The sequence below is a fragment of the Medicago truncatula genome, chromosome 3 (assembly GCF_003473485.1).
Source record: "Medicago truncatula cultivar Jemalong A17 chromosome 3, MtrunA17r5.0-ANR, whole genome shotgun sequence".
In the NCBI taxonomy this organism is placed as follows: domain Eukaryota; kingdom Viridiplantae; phylum Streptophyta; class Magnoliopsida; order Fabales; family Fabaceae; genus Medicago; species Medicago truncatula.
The window spans coordinates 1,698,501-1,712,018 of record NC_053044.1 but is presented as its reverse complement, the minus strand read 5'-3'; the positions used below and the strand labels follow the sequence as shown (position 1 = coordinate 1,712,018).

The 13,518-nt window shown below is 33.2% G+C and overlaps 1 protein-coding gene and 2 long non-coding RNA genes across 3 annotated transcripts; 2 read left to right on the top strand and 1 right to left on the bottom strand.

Annotated features, from left to right (window-relative positions):
* Positions 1 to 3,379: 3,379 nt before the first annotated feature.
* On the top strand, positions 3,380 to 4,793 carry LOC120579338 (uncharacterized). Its single transcript, XR_005645135.1, has 3 exons — positions 3,380 to 3,719; positions 4,634 to 4,673; positions 4,763 to 4,793. It is a non-coding gene; the product is annotated as an uncharacterized lncRNA (long non-coding RNA).
* Positions 4,794 to 5,032: 239 nt separating this feature from the next.
* Positions 5,033 to 7,220, top strand: LOC120579337 (uncharacterized). Its single transcript, XR_005645134.1, has 2 exons — positions 5,033 to 5,623; positions 5,815 to 7,220. It is a non-coding gene; the product is annotated as an uncharacterized lncRNA (long non-coding RNA).
* Positions 7,221 to 10,600: 3,380 nt separating this feature from the next.
* Positions 10,601 to 11,601, bottom strand: LOC11422964 (pectinesterase inhibitor 4). The gene has a single exon (XM_003598184.4). The coding sequence runs from the start codon at positions 11,531 to 11,533 to the stop codon at positions 10,850 to 10,852; it is 684 nt and encodes a 227-aa protein (XP_003598232.1). The 5' UTR covers positions 11,534 to 11,601; the 3' UTR covers positions 10,601 to 10,849.
* Positions 11,602 to 13,518: the final 1,917 nt, after the last annotated feature.

The following is a 13,518-nucleotide window of genomic DNA, read 5'->3' as shown; positions in this document are numbered from 1 at the left end:
TTAAATTTATGAATGCTCAAAAGGTCACCATTATTCTGTACTATAAAAAGGCAACCCAAGTCTGAAATGATAACTTGTTGAGATTGACCATATGTGAATCCCACTTTTCAATATACTCAAATTAAAATAATCCCACCTTTCAACCGACTTTGTCTTTTTCCACTTCTTTTTACGTACAACTTGTTAATTTTTTACTTTTGTTGGGGTTTAATGATAAATCAACTTAGTATCTTAAAAAATATAAATATTTTGTGTGGACTGATGTTGATGGGGTTGCCACAGTTTAAAAAGTACAAAGATTTATTGTAAATTTTAAGAGTGTTTGTATGATGTTGTTGGTGGTCTAATTTTGCCAATATATGATGTTCATTGGACATATTCTTTTAGTGATTTCTATAAGCTTAATGTTGATGCATCAGGTCTGATAGATGATGGTAAGTGGGTATTGATGTTGTAGTAAGAAATAATGAAAGTGATACCCTTGCTGCTAGTTGCTGACTAGTCTTTTCATTACCAAATTCAGAGGTTGCAGAAGCCTTGGCTATGCGGAAGGGTTTGAAATTTGCAAAATACATCTCTTTTTTGAATCTCATAGCAGAATCAGATGCTTCTAATGTGGTCTTAGCGTTGAATGCTCATCAATAATCTTCCACCTATGTTTGCTCTATTATTGGAGATTGTATTAGTTTTAATGTTTGCTTCATAGTTTAATTTTTTTGCATGTTCGACGTGAAGCCAACCAAGTTGCTAATTATTTCACTAAATATGCTCTTCATAATTCAGATTGCAAATGGATCAAAGAGACTCCGCCTTGTATTTATGTAGTCTTGTCATTTATTTTATTGCCAGACTTTTATTAATGAAATTGTCTTTGACGTAAAAAAAGAAAAAAAATATTACATCGATCCATATGACTGTTTTAAGAAAACACGAGAATTTAAAAAATTGTTTGATATAAACTAAATGCATCATTTATAACTGGATATTTAATACCGAGTTATAGGGCAAAATATACTAATTGTTGAATGATTCAAAACACCAGAATTAAGAAAACTCATGCTTAAATGATATTATATTTGATCTCTAATATATACTAAATACATTATTTATTAAATAAATCTAAAAAACTATTTTCCCCTTATAATAAAGAACATTGTGGTATATGTTATATAATTGGAACCATCAAATATCACAATATTGTATTTATATTTCTAAAACTTTGATAATGGAAAAATAGAGAGAATTTTGACATGTAGAACTCATGTTAAGTAATTAAATGTGTAGAAAAATATACGTAATGCAGAACGAGGTCCTTTAAATTTTTTATATTTGTATCATATTAGTCATTTATGTTTTTTAAGTTTTTTTTTTTTTTTTAAGAATAAAAAATAGAATATATTAACAACGGCAATGAATCCTATTTAGCATAAAGTGTACTAAAGAAACCACCCCAAAGAACAAGCAGTGTATAATTACAAAAACAAGTCAGTTGATATCCAAACAAGTAACGGATTTGATCACCATCTACTCGTGCCATAAATAAAGTTGCCATTGTTAGCTTTTTAGCCACCACAATGAATTATACTTAACCTTTTCTACAAGATCTATCATATTAAGTTGGGTATTCTTGAATATTCCATTATTTCTTTCGTTCCAAACTATCCACACACAAAAACCAAAGCATCTGCATGAATGTCCGGTGCTTTTTTAAGTTTTAAATTGGTTATTTAACTCTTTAATGATTTGTAGTTTGCACGGTTATCCTTTTTTTTCTTTCTTTCTAACTATGTTAAGTGCTAAAGTGACATGTCTCGGTCAACAAATTATTTGTTTTAAAATCAATTTTCATTTAAAAAATTGAAATTAAAAAAGTTTTAATGTACGTAAATGTATTTAGAACATCCACAATGATAGTAAGTTAAAAAGGGTATTTAAATAAGTCCTATGTATACGTATCATTTATTTATAATATTTTAATAAAAGTGTCTATTAAGGACTCGTCTCTAATAATAGTAAACTAAAAAGATTATTTGAATAAGTCTACTAATGTGTACTTCAATTTGTGAATTAAAAATAAATAAAAAGAAATTGAAAAGAGTAAGAATCACATGAATTAGAGATGATGGAACTAGGGATGACAAAAATATTCATGCACGCGGGTAAAATTTGTCACGGGCAAAACCGCACAAGCGCAGGTAGCTAAACATGTATCCACATGTATAATAAAAATGTATTTAACTATGCGTTACTTTACTGATACAAACATGAATTTGATGATACTGGTGCTTGTGGGTACCCATATTCGATAATAAATTAAGTAAATTGCTAAAATATCCTTATATATATATATATATATATATATATGAGAGTTTGAAGTCTCAAAAAACTTAGTGAAGTTTTTGAAACTTGGAATTGATATCAAATTTGGATGTTCTAATACTTTTGTTTTAGGATGTAAAAACTCAAAAGTAGAAACATTCTTTTGAATTTTGTACAATCAATTAATAAAAAAATTAAGTTAAATTTAAATGCATTGATTACAACACAATAAAGAGGGTAAATTATTAGTATTTGGTGGCTCTTCAGCATTTGATTACAACACATTGGTTCTGAAGATGATTGAACTTTTGGTGGCTCTTCAACATTTCTAGCCACACACACATTATCAGGCGATGATTCTGTATTATTCACAGAAGAAATTCGACCAAAGTTTGGTGGAAATCCATGCTTCTTATAACAAGTATCTACAATGTGACCTTAACATGCATAAAAGGTGCAAAGCCCGCTCTTATAACCATAAGAAAAAAGAGGTTTCTTTTTACCATGAAACTTCTGAGTCAGAAAAATTAACAAGAGATTTGGATTCATCAAGATTAATGCTTTCAAAGACAACTTTACTCTCTTCTTGCAAGAGTTAAAAGTAAACACGATTACGACATGATAAAGGTTCCATGAAAAAAATTGTGTTTGAACGACGGAAAATTGATCATTAAGACCCGTGAGGATTTGTAGTGCATGATCCTCTAAATGAAAATCCTTAGGATTAGGCATAGCTAAACATTGGCACTGATGATGGCACGTACAAGTAGGGAGATGACAATAACTTTCTAATTCGTCCCAAATAATCTTTAACTGAACACTACTACAATAATGACTTTTAGTAACATGGTGATTGCAACACTTGAAAAATTGTTAGCTGATATAGTGATATAGTAACAATTGAGTAAAAGTGTTACATCCACTACAAGTACCATCCATAAAAAAAAAAAAAAAAATACAAGCAACAACCCATTCATTATTCATTCACATGTTAAAAAATTTAGTCAACAATAGTCAAAATAAAAAAAGTAAAAAAAGTGTTATAAGCAATTGAGAAACACTTTTCTCTCTCTTCCCTCAAAAATCACTTTTCTCTCTCACCGAGATCTCAATTCAGCAGAACCACTTTTCCACCGTCGCACACCTTCGACCACCGTCACGCTCACACCATCGACCACCGTTAAGCTTCACCGACGAATTTCACACCGTCATTCATCCCTCTCACCCTCCACCGTCACGCATTCTCATTCTGTCGAGCTTCTCACGGAACTGAATCTCACCGTCGAGCTTCATACTTCACCGATCGAGCTTCACGGTCGCGGATCCATTGAACGTCATCATCCAATTTCACAGTTGCAGATCTAATTTCACAAATCCTTTTTCCTCTTTCGCTCAAGCAGGTAACACTCGAATTCTTCTTCGGTTTCGCATTTTTCGCGCATTTTTTTGATTTCGCTTAGATTTCATCGCAATTATCTTAGATCCGTGCTTTTTTTTTTTTTTTTTTTTTTTTTCTGTTATGAGTCATCTATTTCGTTCACATTGTTTGAATTTTGTTTTGAAATTCTATGTGTTTAATTTTCGTTTCACAATTTAACTCAAATTCTTCTTGTTCTGTTTGGCATTTGTGATTTATAATTTCTTTGAAATTCATGTGTTTGATGTTGCCAAAGAATAAGAAATTATCCTAGAGTGGATTGGTGGATTTGTTATGAATTGAAATTTAACTCAATTGTTTGAGTTTGAATCGAAATTAACTTCACAGTCGTAGATCCATGATTTTCATTCGCAATTTAACTCAATTTTTGTTCTAGTGGATCTATGATTGAAAAAAAAGTTGTTTAGAATTTGCTGATTACTCTTCAAACTCAATTTTGTATTTTTTTGAAATCTGTGTTTGATTGATGTTGCCGCGTGCGTAAGTATAAGAAATTTAACTGAAGTTTTGTGTTGAGAAGTAGTAGTAATAATGTTAGTGTTTGTTGTTCATAGAAATGAGTTTGTAATTTTAAGCTTTGTTACATGAGGCAGAGAATGAAATAGTTTTAGATATAGTAATCAATTGTTCTAGATTTAGACTATGGTATTAAGTTTTGTTACTCGGGTTTACCTCAACAAGCTTCTATGCCAAATCTCTAGTTTTCCATTGAGACTCACATCACTCGTTTTTTCAGTGCAAACCACCATCCCGACAAATGGGTTGCAAGCTTTCTCTCAAAACATTAAAACTTTAACCTCTCTCACGTGTTCCTTCATTGAATCTATCAATCGCACTGACCTGTTCCTCATTGCTGATTGTTTCCCAAATTTACAGCTACTTGATTTGAGCCATTGCAAAGACATATCTGAAGAAGGTATTGTTCATGTTTTAATGATATGTTGTAACATTAGACATTTGAATTTAACTCGCTAAGACTGAAGCTACGTACATTGAACTTTGAAGTTCCCAAACTGGAGGTGTTGGACTTGTCATTTACAAGAGTTGACAATATATCACTCTATTGGATCTCAAAGAGTTGCAGCGGGCTTTTGCAACTGTCACTTAAATTTTGTGAAGGTGTTGCAGACAAAGGAGTGACGCATGTGGTTGAAAAATGCACACAACTGAGAGAGGTCGATTTGAAGTACTGTGATGAGGTGCTAATAAGTCGTTGCCTCGCAGCTCGATATCGTTTTTAATCTCAAAGAGCGGAGACTCTTATCACGTCAAGGATGTCTTGTTTGCTATGAAGTTTGAATTGTGAATTTATAATGTTTTTTGTTTTCAGATTTACTTCTATGAGAAATTACTTTTGTTTTCTTTCTGAACGTAATTGTATATATGCTCATCATGTTATGTGCGCATGACAAATGAATAAGTTATTAAGCTATTGATTGTGGAGTGCATTGCATTGCTTGTAGTATTTTTCCTTCATCTTTATTTATATGCTACATTGTGGTTGTAATGCATTTATTTTCTTCTGATATACTGGTTTTGATTTTGAAGTTCACCGATGTTTGAGCTATGTTGAATACATTGATTAAGAGTATATTTAGAACTAATTAAGGAAGAAGTTATATGAGCGATTGAGCCTTATTCTTACAACCCTGTAGGTTTAGTTTCCCTTAGAAAGTTATTTATTTTGGTAGGTTAGCTGAATGGAGGAGTTAATGCTACAGTTAACCGTGTACAAATATTTTGTGGTTTATTTTAGGTTTAGTTTTTAATAAGATATTAAGCAGCGGACGGAATAATTTCCTCATGAGTATATCTTCCCCACAGAGCAAAGCATAGCACATCAAGAGAAAAAAAGGCAGGGACAAGGTAAAATTTGCTAGGTCAATAACAAAATGGTTGTAGTTGCAAGTTCTCTTCCTGAATTTATCTTTTCTTCTTAACCATCATTGGTTGATTCATTGTAGCAGAATATAATTTTTTTTCTATTTTTCTGCTGTTTGTGGTTATATATAAACAAGAATAAAAATATTCACTCCAAAATGGGGTATTCCTCACAGATTCTGCAATTGGAGCAAGGACTTAGTTTAAAGGGGACCTTAATGGAGCACAAGAATCTGCAATTGGCTGCCGTTGTTAAGCTTTCATTTGGTTATCTCTACTTTGACAATGATTTCTTCACGTTTCCTTGTCTTTTTTGTGGATTTAGTTTTCTCGTTCCTTTCTGACTTCCTGTGTTCGTAATTGGGGTTTTTTGTTGTGAAATTTTCTCAGCTCTTGTTACAGCGGATATGATATACTGTGATTTTAAAGCTGCAGCTAACCTTAATATTACGAACATGCAGACCCTTGGATTTTACGGTTCATTTTCTTGCCTTGAATGTACTTGTTCTGGAAAATAGGTGTCCTTTGGCATTGTAATGTGTCATTATTTAGAATTATTAAACTAACTATTAATGTTGAGTATTCCTTCTGGTTAGTTTTGTCTCTTGATGTTGTGGTTTGATTTAGTTCTTGCTGGTGTTGGTCTTAGTGGTTGCTATACTTATTTTAATGATCATCACAAATAATGAATTGTTAGTTAATTGTCATTCTGATTCTTGTCTGCAAAATATAGAATTCTTCAGTTGTGGTTCATTATTATTTTTATTTTTAGGATTTGTTTGCAAAACACTAGAATTGAATTGTTATTCATGTGACACCTTAAGATTAGTGGCCACTAGGAAGACATCCTCCACTGAATCTATGACAGCCACCAAGTTCCTTTAAATGTGTTCCCAGTGCCATATATACTTTTCTATCACTGTACAATGTTTGAATTGATATATGATTTGAATTCTAAGATTATCTATATTAGAGTTAAACTCCTATCATGTTCAGATACAAAAGCTCGTGTATGAAGTCTATGTCTCCACTATCTATGAAGTCTCTGTTGAATGCAAATTCCCCTGCTGTTGTTTATTCTAATTGAATTGTGAATTCTAAGATTATCTCTATTAGCTATTACACTTGTTTTTCTTAGTATCCTTGTTGAGCATGGTATGAACGTTGCAGCTTGGTAAGTTTCAATTGAAAATGATTTTCATGACAGAATCGTCCTTTGCATTAAAATTGTTGCACAATACTGGTGATGAGATAAGGAAGGGATGTCTGCAATCTTGCAGGCAGAACATTATGAAGATGATTGCGGATAAGCAACGACACAAGACAAAGGAGATTAAAGAGAAGGCTTGCATTTCTCATGTGCAGCTTGATGACCTTAAAGAGAAGGGGGAAATTGTGTTGGATGAAAACATAATTGTAATCATTTTTGTATGTAATTCATATTGTGTTGTATAGTTCAAATTGTGTTGCATAGTTTATTTTCGTCATGCAAGAATAAGAACAGAGAAGAGGGGAACTTTTATAGAGTATGTAATTCAAACTAGTTATTAAAACTTGTATCTAATATTGGTTAATTCAAATATGAATGAAGTCTAAGCAAAGACAAATTTGGTAAATTAAAAAAAATTAGTTTAGACAATTTTGCGACACTTTTTACAACTCCTCAAAAATTATAAATGTAACACTTTTTTATTGTTACAAGTGATACAAAAAATGTTACAATAAGGTACCATTTGCGACACTTTTTGATTGTTACAGATAGTACTATAAAATGTAACTAAAACACTTTAATAACACAGGCTTTACTTAACAATTGTTCAAGTGTTGCTAAATTTAATTAGTAACATTTTTCTTGATTTAGTTACAATTTTCAATTGTTACTAATTGCCATTATTGTAGTAGTGCAATGAAGTAATCAGTAACGGAAAGTGAACCTTGTTTCAAAGAATTGATGATGGATTAGCAACATGAATGTGATCAAACTTGGAAAATTGTTCCTTTAACTCTTTCCAAACATCAACAACATTCTTAATAAATAAGACTGAACAATCTGAGAACTAACCGAGTTCACGATCCATGAATGAATAAGATTTATACAATATGTGTAGTTAATTTCTCTTTATGTTGTCAACACAAAACTTTCTCTCTCTAAAAAGTACCTTTCTCTGGATTCTCTCTAACTCCTTATCTCTGCCGCCCCTTCTTTCCAAATTTCTTTGGTTCTCAATGTAAACGGCGGTGGGTGGTGGTGCGAAGATGGAAAACCATCCGCATCACCTCTGGTCTCTGGTGGGTGCGCCAGCGGCTGGGTTTCCTCAGATCATAACTTGCGGTGGTGGTGGTTTTTAAGGTGATTTGTGGTGGTTTCTTCATCTCCTCTGTATGGTTTCCATGGTGTGTTTGAGTGGTGTTCAGATATGTTCCTTTTATGGCTGTTTTCGAGCTTGTTTTTGGTGGGTTAAGTTATTTGTGGTTGATTGGTGGTGACTCGGTGGTGGATATGGGGTGGATCGGTGGTGGTTAAGTGGTGTGTCTGTTGCGCCAGTGAGAGGTCGTTATGGGGGTGGTCGTTAATGGTTCACTAGCGGGTAAGAGGTGGGTGGTTGTGGTTGTGTAGTGTGTGTTTCTGTCAGCTGTTCCGACTTCTCCGGGGGGACTGTTTTGTTCCTTTAATGTCGTATAGTTGTTTTCTGTTTGTGTTGTGATGTCGTTGGTTGCCGAAGGAGTGGGTGGTGGTTTTGCGCCACCGTCCTCTTTGGGTGTTGCTGATTTTTTTTTGGGTGTTGCCGTTTGTGTCTTTTTTGTGTTTGTTTCGGCGATGTCATCCTTCGTTTTTGTTGTTGTCAGATGCCGTTGCGCCTTCTCCTTGTCACTGGCGGCAACCTTGTTACGATCTGGGTTGTCTTTTCGCTTCAAACCGGCGTCGATGCCCGTGTTTTGTTGTTGGATTTCGTCTTCCTCCATATTTATGTTTGTGTTGCTGCCTGTTTCTTCGTGAGGAGGTTTGTCAACGTTGTAATGCAGTGTTGGTAGTGGTGATGCAGTGGTGGTGGAGGTTATTCAGTTTTGGTGGTGGTGGTGATGGTGTTGAGTGGTGTTGTTGATGTGTGGTGGTGGTGGGGGTGATGAAGTGTGGTGGTGGTTGGTGTTGCTTAGGTTCGGTGGTGGGTGGTTGTTGTGGATGATTTCTATTGGAGGTTGCCTCTGTTATTCGGGTCCATACTCGTTGTCGCTAGCTCTTGTTTGAGTTTTAGGTTGTTATGGTGTTTAGAGTGTTTTGAGGGTGTCTGTCATTCAAGCTGAGCTTTTTTCCTTTTTGACTGATGTTTGCTCTATCGCAAATCATGCTGTCTGTCTTACTTATTGTGTGCTGAATTCTGATGGGCCGATTATTTTGCTTCAAGATCGGGAGTTGGCGTTTTAGCAACATTTTTGTTTGGCGAGCTACAGTGGTTCTCTGGTCGACCGGGGGGTAATGAGTGTCCTTCTGATTTGGTCCTGAACTCTTGTGGGCCGATCACTTTTGATTCGAGATCAGGAGTTAGTTCTTTGGTTCAAGTTTGGTTTTGGGCTTTTTTGGTGTTCTTTCGGTGGACCGGAGGTTAAGCGGTGGCGGAAGTTGAATGATCTTTAGAAAAGGAGTTCCTCGAATTTGGCTCGGTGTTGGTGATAAGGAATGGTTCCTCTTTTTCAAGGGTGTTCTTTTGAGGTGAGTAGTGACGATGAGTGTTATGAATGTCGTTTTTTTAGTGGTTGTTAAACATAGAAGTCAGTTTTAGGGGGTGATGTTTATTTTGGTGGGTGTTGTCCTTATGAGTGTTGATCGCAAGGGTGTCTTTGTGGGTGTTTATTTCGGGTGTTCCGCCTATATACGACGCCTTTAGTTTGTACTTTCTGTGACATCGGTCTCTGTTTGTCTTGTGCAGAGACCTAATTTTTAATAAAATTTTGCTGATTAATTTTTTTTTTTTTTTTTTTATCTTTATGTCGGGATTAAGTATAACTAGCTAGGAATTGAATATAAATACTTGGTATGACTAGCTATAAATAAATTCTATAACATTTTATCACTGTCTTTATTACTGCTCTTAATGCTTATCTGACGTGCAATCTGAGATTGATCTTTTGCCTTTGATTTAGAATTAGTTAGGTATGATTATTGAAATATAAAATAATATTAAAATTGTAAGCTTGGTGTTATAGTGACCATTTGTCACGTCTGAGCCAGATTGGGCGGTTTTCATCAATTCAAAGAAAAATACAAACAAGAATATGATCAACATTGTTGTCAAGTTTTTTGTTATTACTCTAAAGCTTCTAAACAAGGACTAATTACTATCGTGATACATGCATGGGTATTGGTGGCCAAGAACCAATTGAACCTCTAAGCACCACCAAGAGGCTTGGTTATATAGTGTTGTTGGTTGACTATATGAAAATCTAATCACATTAAGATTCATCATTGTTCTTGGTGGCCGAAAGCGTTAATTTTGTTTTTAACTATCAGATATGATGGTCTAACCTTTTTTTTTGTTTTTGTTCATGATCAGTTGTTTTCTAGTAAGTTTTGTTTTTGACTCTTTATTCTTGTTTCTTTTCGATTTTGATGTAACATATTTCTCTTTTCCATTGTGTTTTCCTGACACTCTTTGTGCTAGGAGGATTGAGTGATTCAATTAATATATTCATTTTTAGTTTAAAAAAAAAAAGTATATTGAAAGATTAGAGATTAGTTTGCTGCCAATTATAAAATATATGATTTTAGCATTTAATAATTTTAAAATTATTTTTTAAAAATTATTAAGTGAAATAGAAACTGTTTTGTATTTTGTTTACTGTGATGTGATGATTCTTTTTAAATCACCTATCAAGAATGATTTTTAAGATAAATTATTCAAAATAACTTTTTGGAAGCCGACTTTTTAAAAAACAAAAACTAAAACAAACTGATGGAACATAAAATATCAAATAAATTAGATTATGATTAAATATCTCTATAATACATCCACTCAATTCCTTTAAACCCGCTTGGCACATGTTTGGAATTCAAACCAAAAACGACCATGAATCGATCAAAAGCACATATTTAAGACTAATTAACTTGATTACAAACCATTTTAACTTCAATTTTCACTCTATGAACACAAATAACATACCAAACTCAAAAGAAAACCGTTTAAAAAAGCCTCAATTTATTAACTTATACCTTAATTAATATATGTTATTGTTGATAAAATACAAAGCATTGCTAGTCTTCCTTGCCACATTCAAAACTCTTCTTCTAATCTTGTCCCCAAGTGTAGAATCCACATTCATATCATCAAACCCATCATAGCAAGTTTGATCATTAGTAATGGCTGAACTAACCCAAGTCTTCATGTTACTAATCTGAAATTCTCTATCAAAATAAGCATCCAAATGTGCCATGGCATCAAGAGAATCTTGCAACTGTTCTATTGAATCCTTCACATTGCCAAGGCAATCTTGCACAACTTCTTCACCAATGCTTGACAATTTATTCTCATCGTTGTTTAGAAGCTTTGATATGGCGGAGGATGCATCGCGAGCCGCATTTAATGCAACCGAGAGAGAAGTGTTGCATAATTTTAGAGGATCTGCCTCAATTGTTGAAGCATAGGGAGATAAAGATTTGTAACATATATATGGATATGTGGTTGAATTGCATGAATTTTTTATATAGGTTTTGAAATCATTGGTGTTGGTGGAATTTGAGGGAGCATTGGAAGTGTATGAAAGGTTTGTTTTGGGGGAATTGGTAGGGATTGTAGAATTGTCCTCACATGCTGAAGTGATGCTAGATATTGCTAGCAAAATCAAAATTGCAAATTTGAGAACATGACCTAAAGAAAAACTTGCAAAAGTGTTGGCTTCCATGTTTAGATCTTGGCTCTTCTTCTTGTATTTGTGTGTGAGTTTATGTCCTTTCTAAATGACTTTATGTTTTGTGATTTATAGGTGTATTCTATGAATATTTTAAGGCACGTCTTCCTCCATATTAGTCTAGGACTAGTTTATGGTATAAATGTAAGTTAAGAAAGAGAGGATGCTATTACTTGTCTTTAGTAAATTTCGTGGCCTGCTTTTGACTTATATTCAGATTTGAATATCATTATTTTGGTTTTTGAAATTCATTGGCAATAGTTAATGAGATTAGTTTCTATGCAATGATGTAATTTTTTTTTTAAAAAAAACAAAAAAATATTCATTCATTTGAATTGATAGAGTACATCATATACAATAATTTGTTCAATATCGCTAAAACATAAAGAGTGAGTCTACGAACAAACTCAGAACACCATAGTTAATGCATACAATGACAAACTACCAGGCCCGGCCTTGCAAGAGTATAAGGTGCTCAACCAAGTCAGGCCTCAAAAAGTTATGGGTCTAAAAAAAAAAAATTAAGTCTAATACCCACCCTCCATTAAATAAAAAAATATACGTTACTTTTTTTTTTCTTTCTTTCATCGGTACACATTTAAGTTTTGTCTAAAATCTAGTTCTCTTTTCTAGACATAAATCTGGTGCTATCAAATCACCCCCAATTTGTATAATCACTTAATCATTCAATTTGAAAATCTATTTCACTGAAAGCTTCGCAACAATCAATTCTTTTTTGCATAAGCCATTTGTTTTCCCTTTCCTATAACGGAGGAGTGACAAATCCAAACGAAACTGTTAAGTAAATTTCACTTATTTTTTTCTTTATTTCGTTTCATGTTTAGAAGTTCTTATAACTCCGATTTTTTAATGAAGCTTCGGTACACAAACAAATTGTGTTTTTATTTTACTGGGGAACTATTTTAAATAGAGAGCCGAGCCTCCCATTTCATAGGAACGACCTTGCAAACTACCAATAGATAATGATAAAATCCAAGTCACCAAAATACTCAAATTTTTGAATCCGTAGAAGTTGACGCCATAATCATTGATTAAATCTGTAATTGTCTGAAGTCGATCTTTCAATAGGAACTAAAAGAACACATCAACAAGACGCGAAATCAACAACACCGCACAAGACGGAGAACAATACAACGCCACACTCAGACGACGAAATCACAAAAAAAACAAGAAAATCTTGATATATGTGAAAACCACTTATTTAGATTGAAAGAAAGGAAGAAAAAAAAATTGCAGATGAGTGATTCTAGGTCAAAAACTGCCCTATATATAATCACCCTTACTCAATGATGTTAATTTTGTTTACATAGATATTTATTGAGATAATTTAAAACCTATAAGCTAAACTAATTAATGTGACATTTTAGTGTCATATTATTTAACGCATATGTAAAATAGCAAACCATCTCAATTCTCACACAATTGCAATTTTTATAAGAACATAATCGCAAACCTCTCAATTTTAATTTTTGCACGATAAAATTACAAACCCTTTTATGACATACATCTACCCAAGCCTCTAGTAGACTCAAGAGATTGAAGATGTGGTGAAGAAAACTAACTTGTCATATTTATAATAACATTACCTCTCTTTCTTTACACTACTCTTTGTGAAACTAGGATGGATATCCACTTTGACGTAACAAATTCTCCCTTCATGCAAAGTCTCACATTTTTTTTACTTTATAGTGAGTTTCATCTTCAAAGAGTGAAATAACATTGATCTCTTGACTAAACACATTTGCAAAATGAGTATTCTTCAAATTTTATATCTTCTCGTTCATGCTTTGTAAATCCTCCGTAAATTTTGGACTTATGCATTGCTATAAATCATCTTATAAAACAAAGGAATATCCAAGTTCAAGGTAACCATAACATATCTAAGAGAAAACTTAAATAAGATGATAATCAACCTCTCTTAAATATGATGCCGTTAACATAGGGGGCATGTGAGATAG

Bases quoted from the DNA above. Each gene is read 5' to 3' on its own strand.
- LOC11422964 (XM_003598184.4), bottom strand. From the start codon at position 11,533: ATGGAAGCCAACACTTTTGCAAGTTTTTCTTTAGGTCATGTTCTCAAA.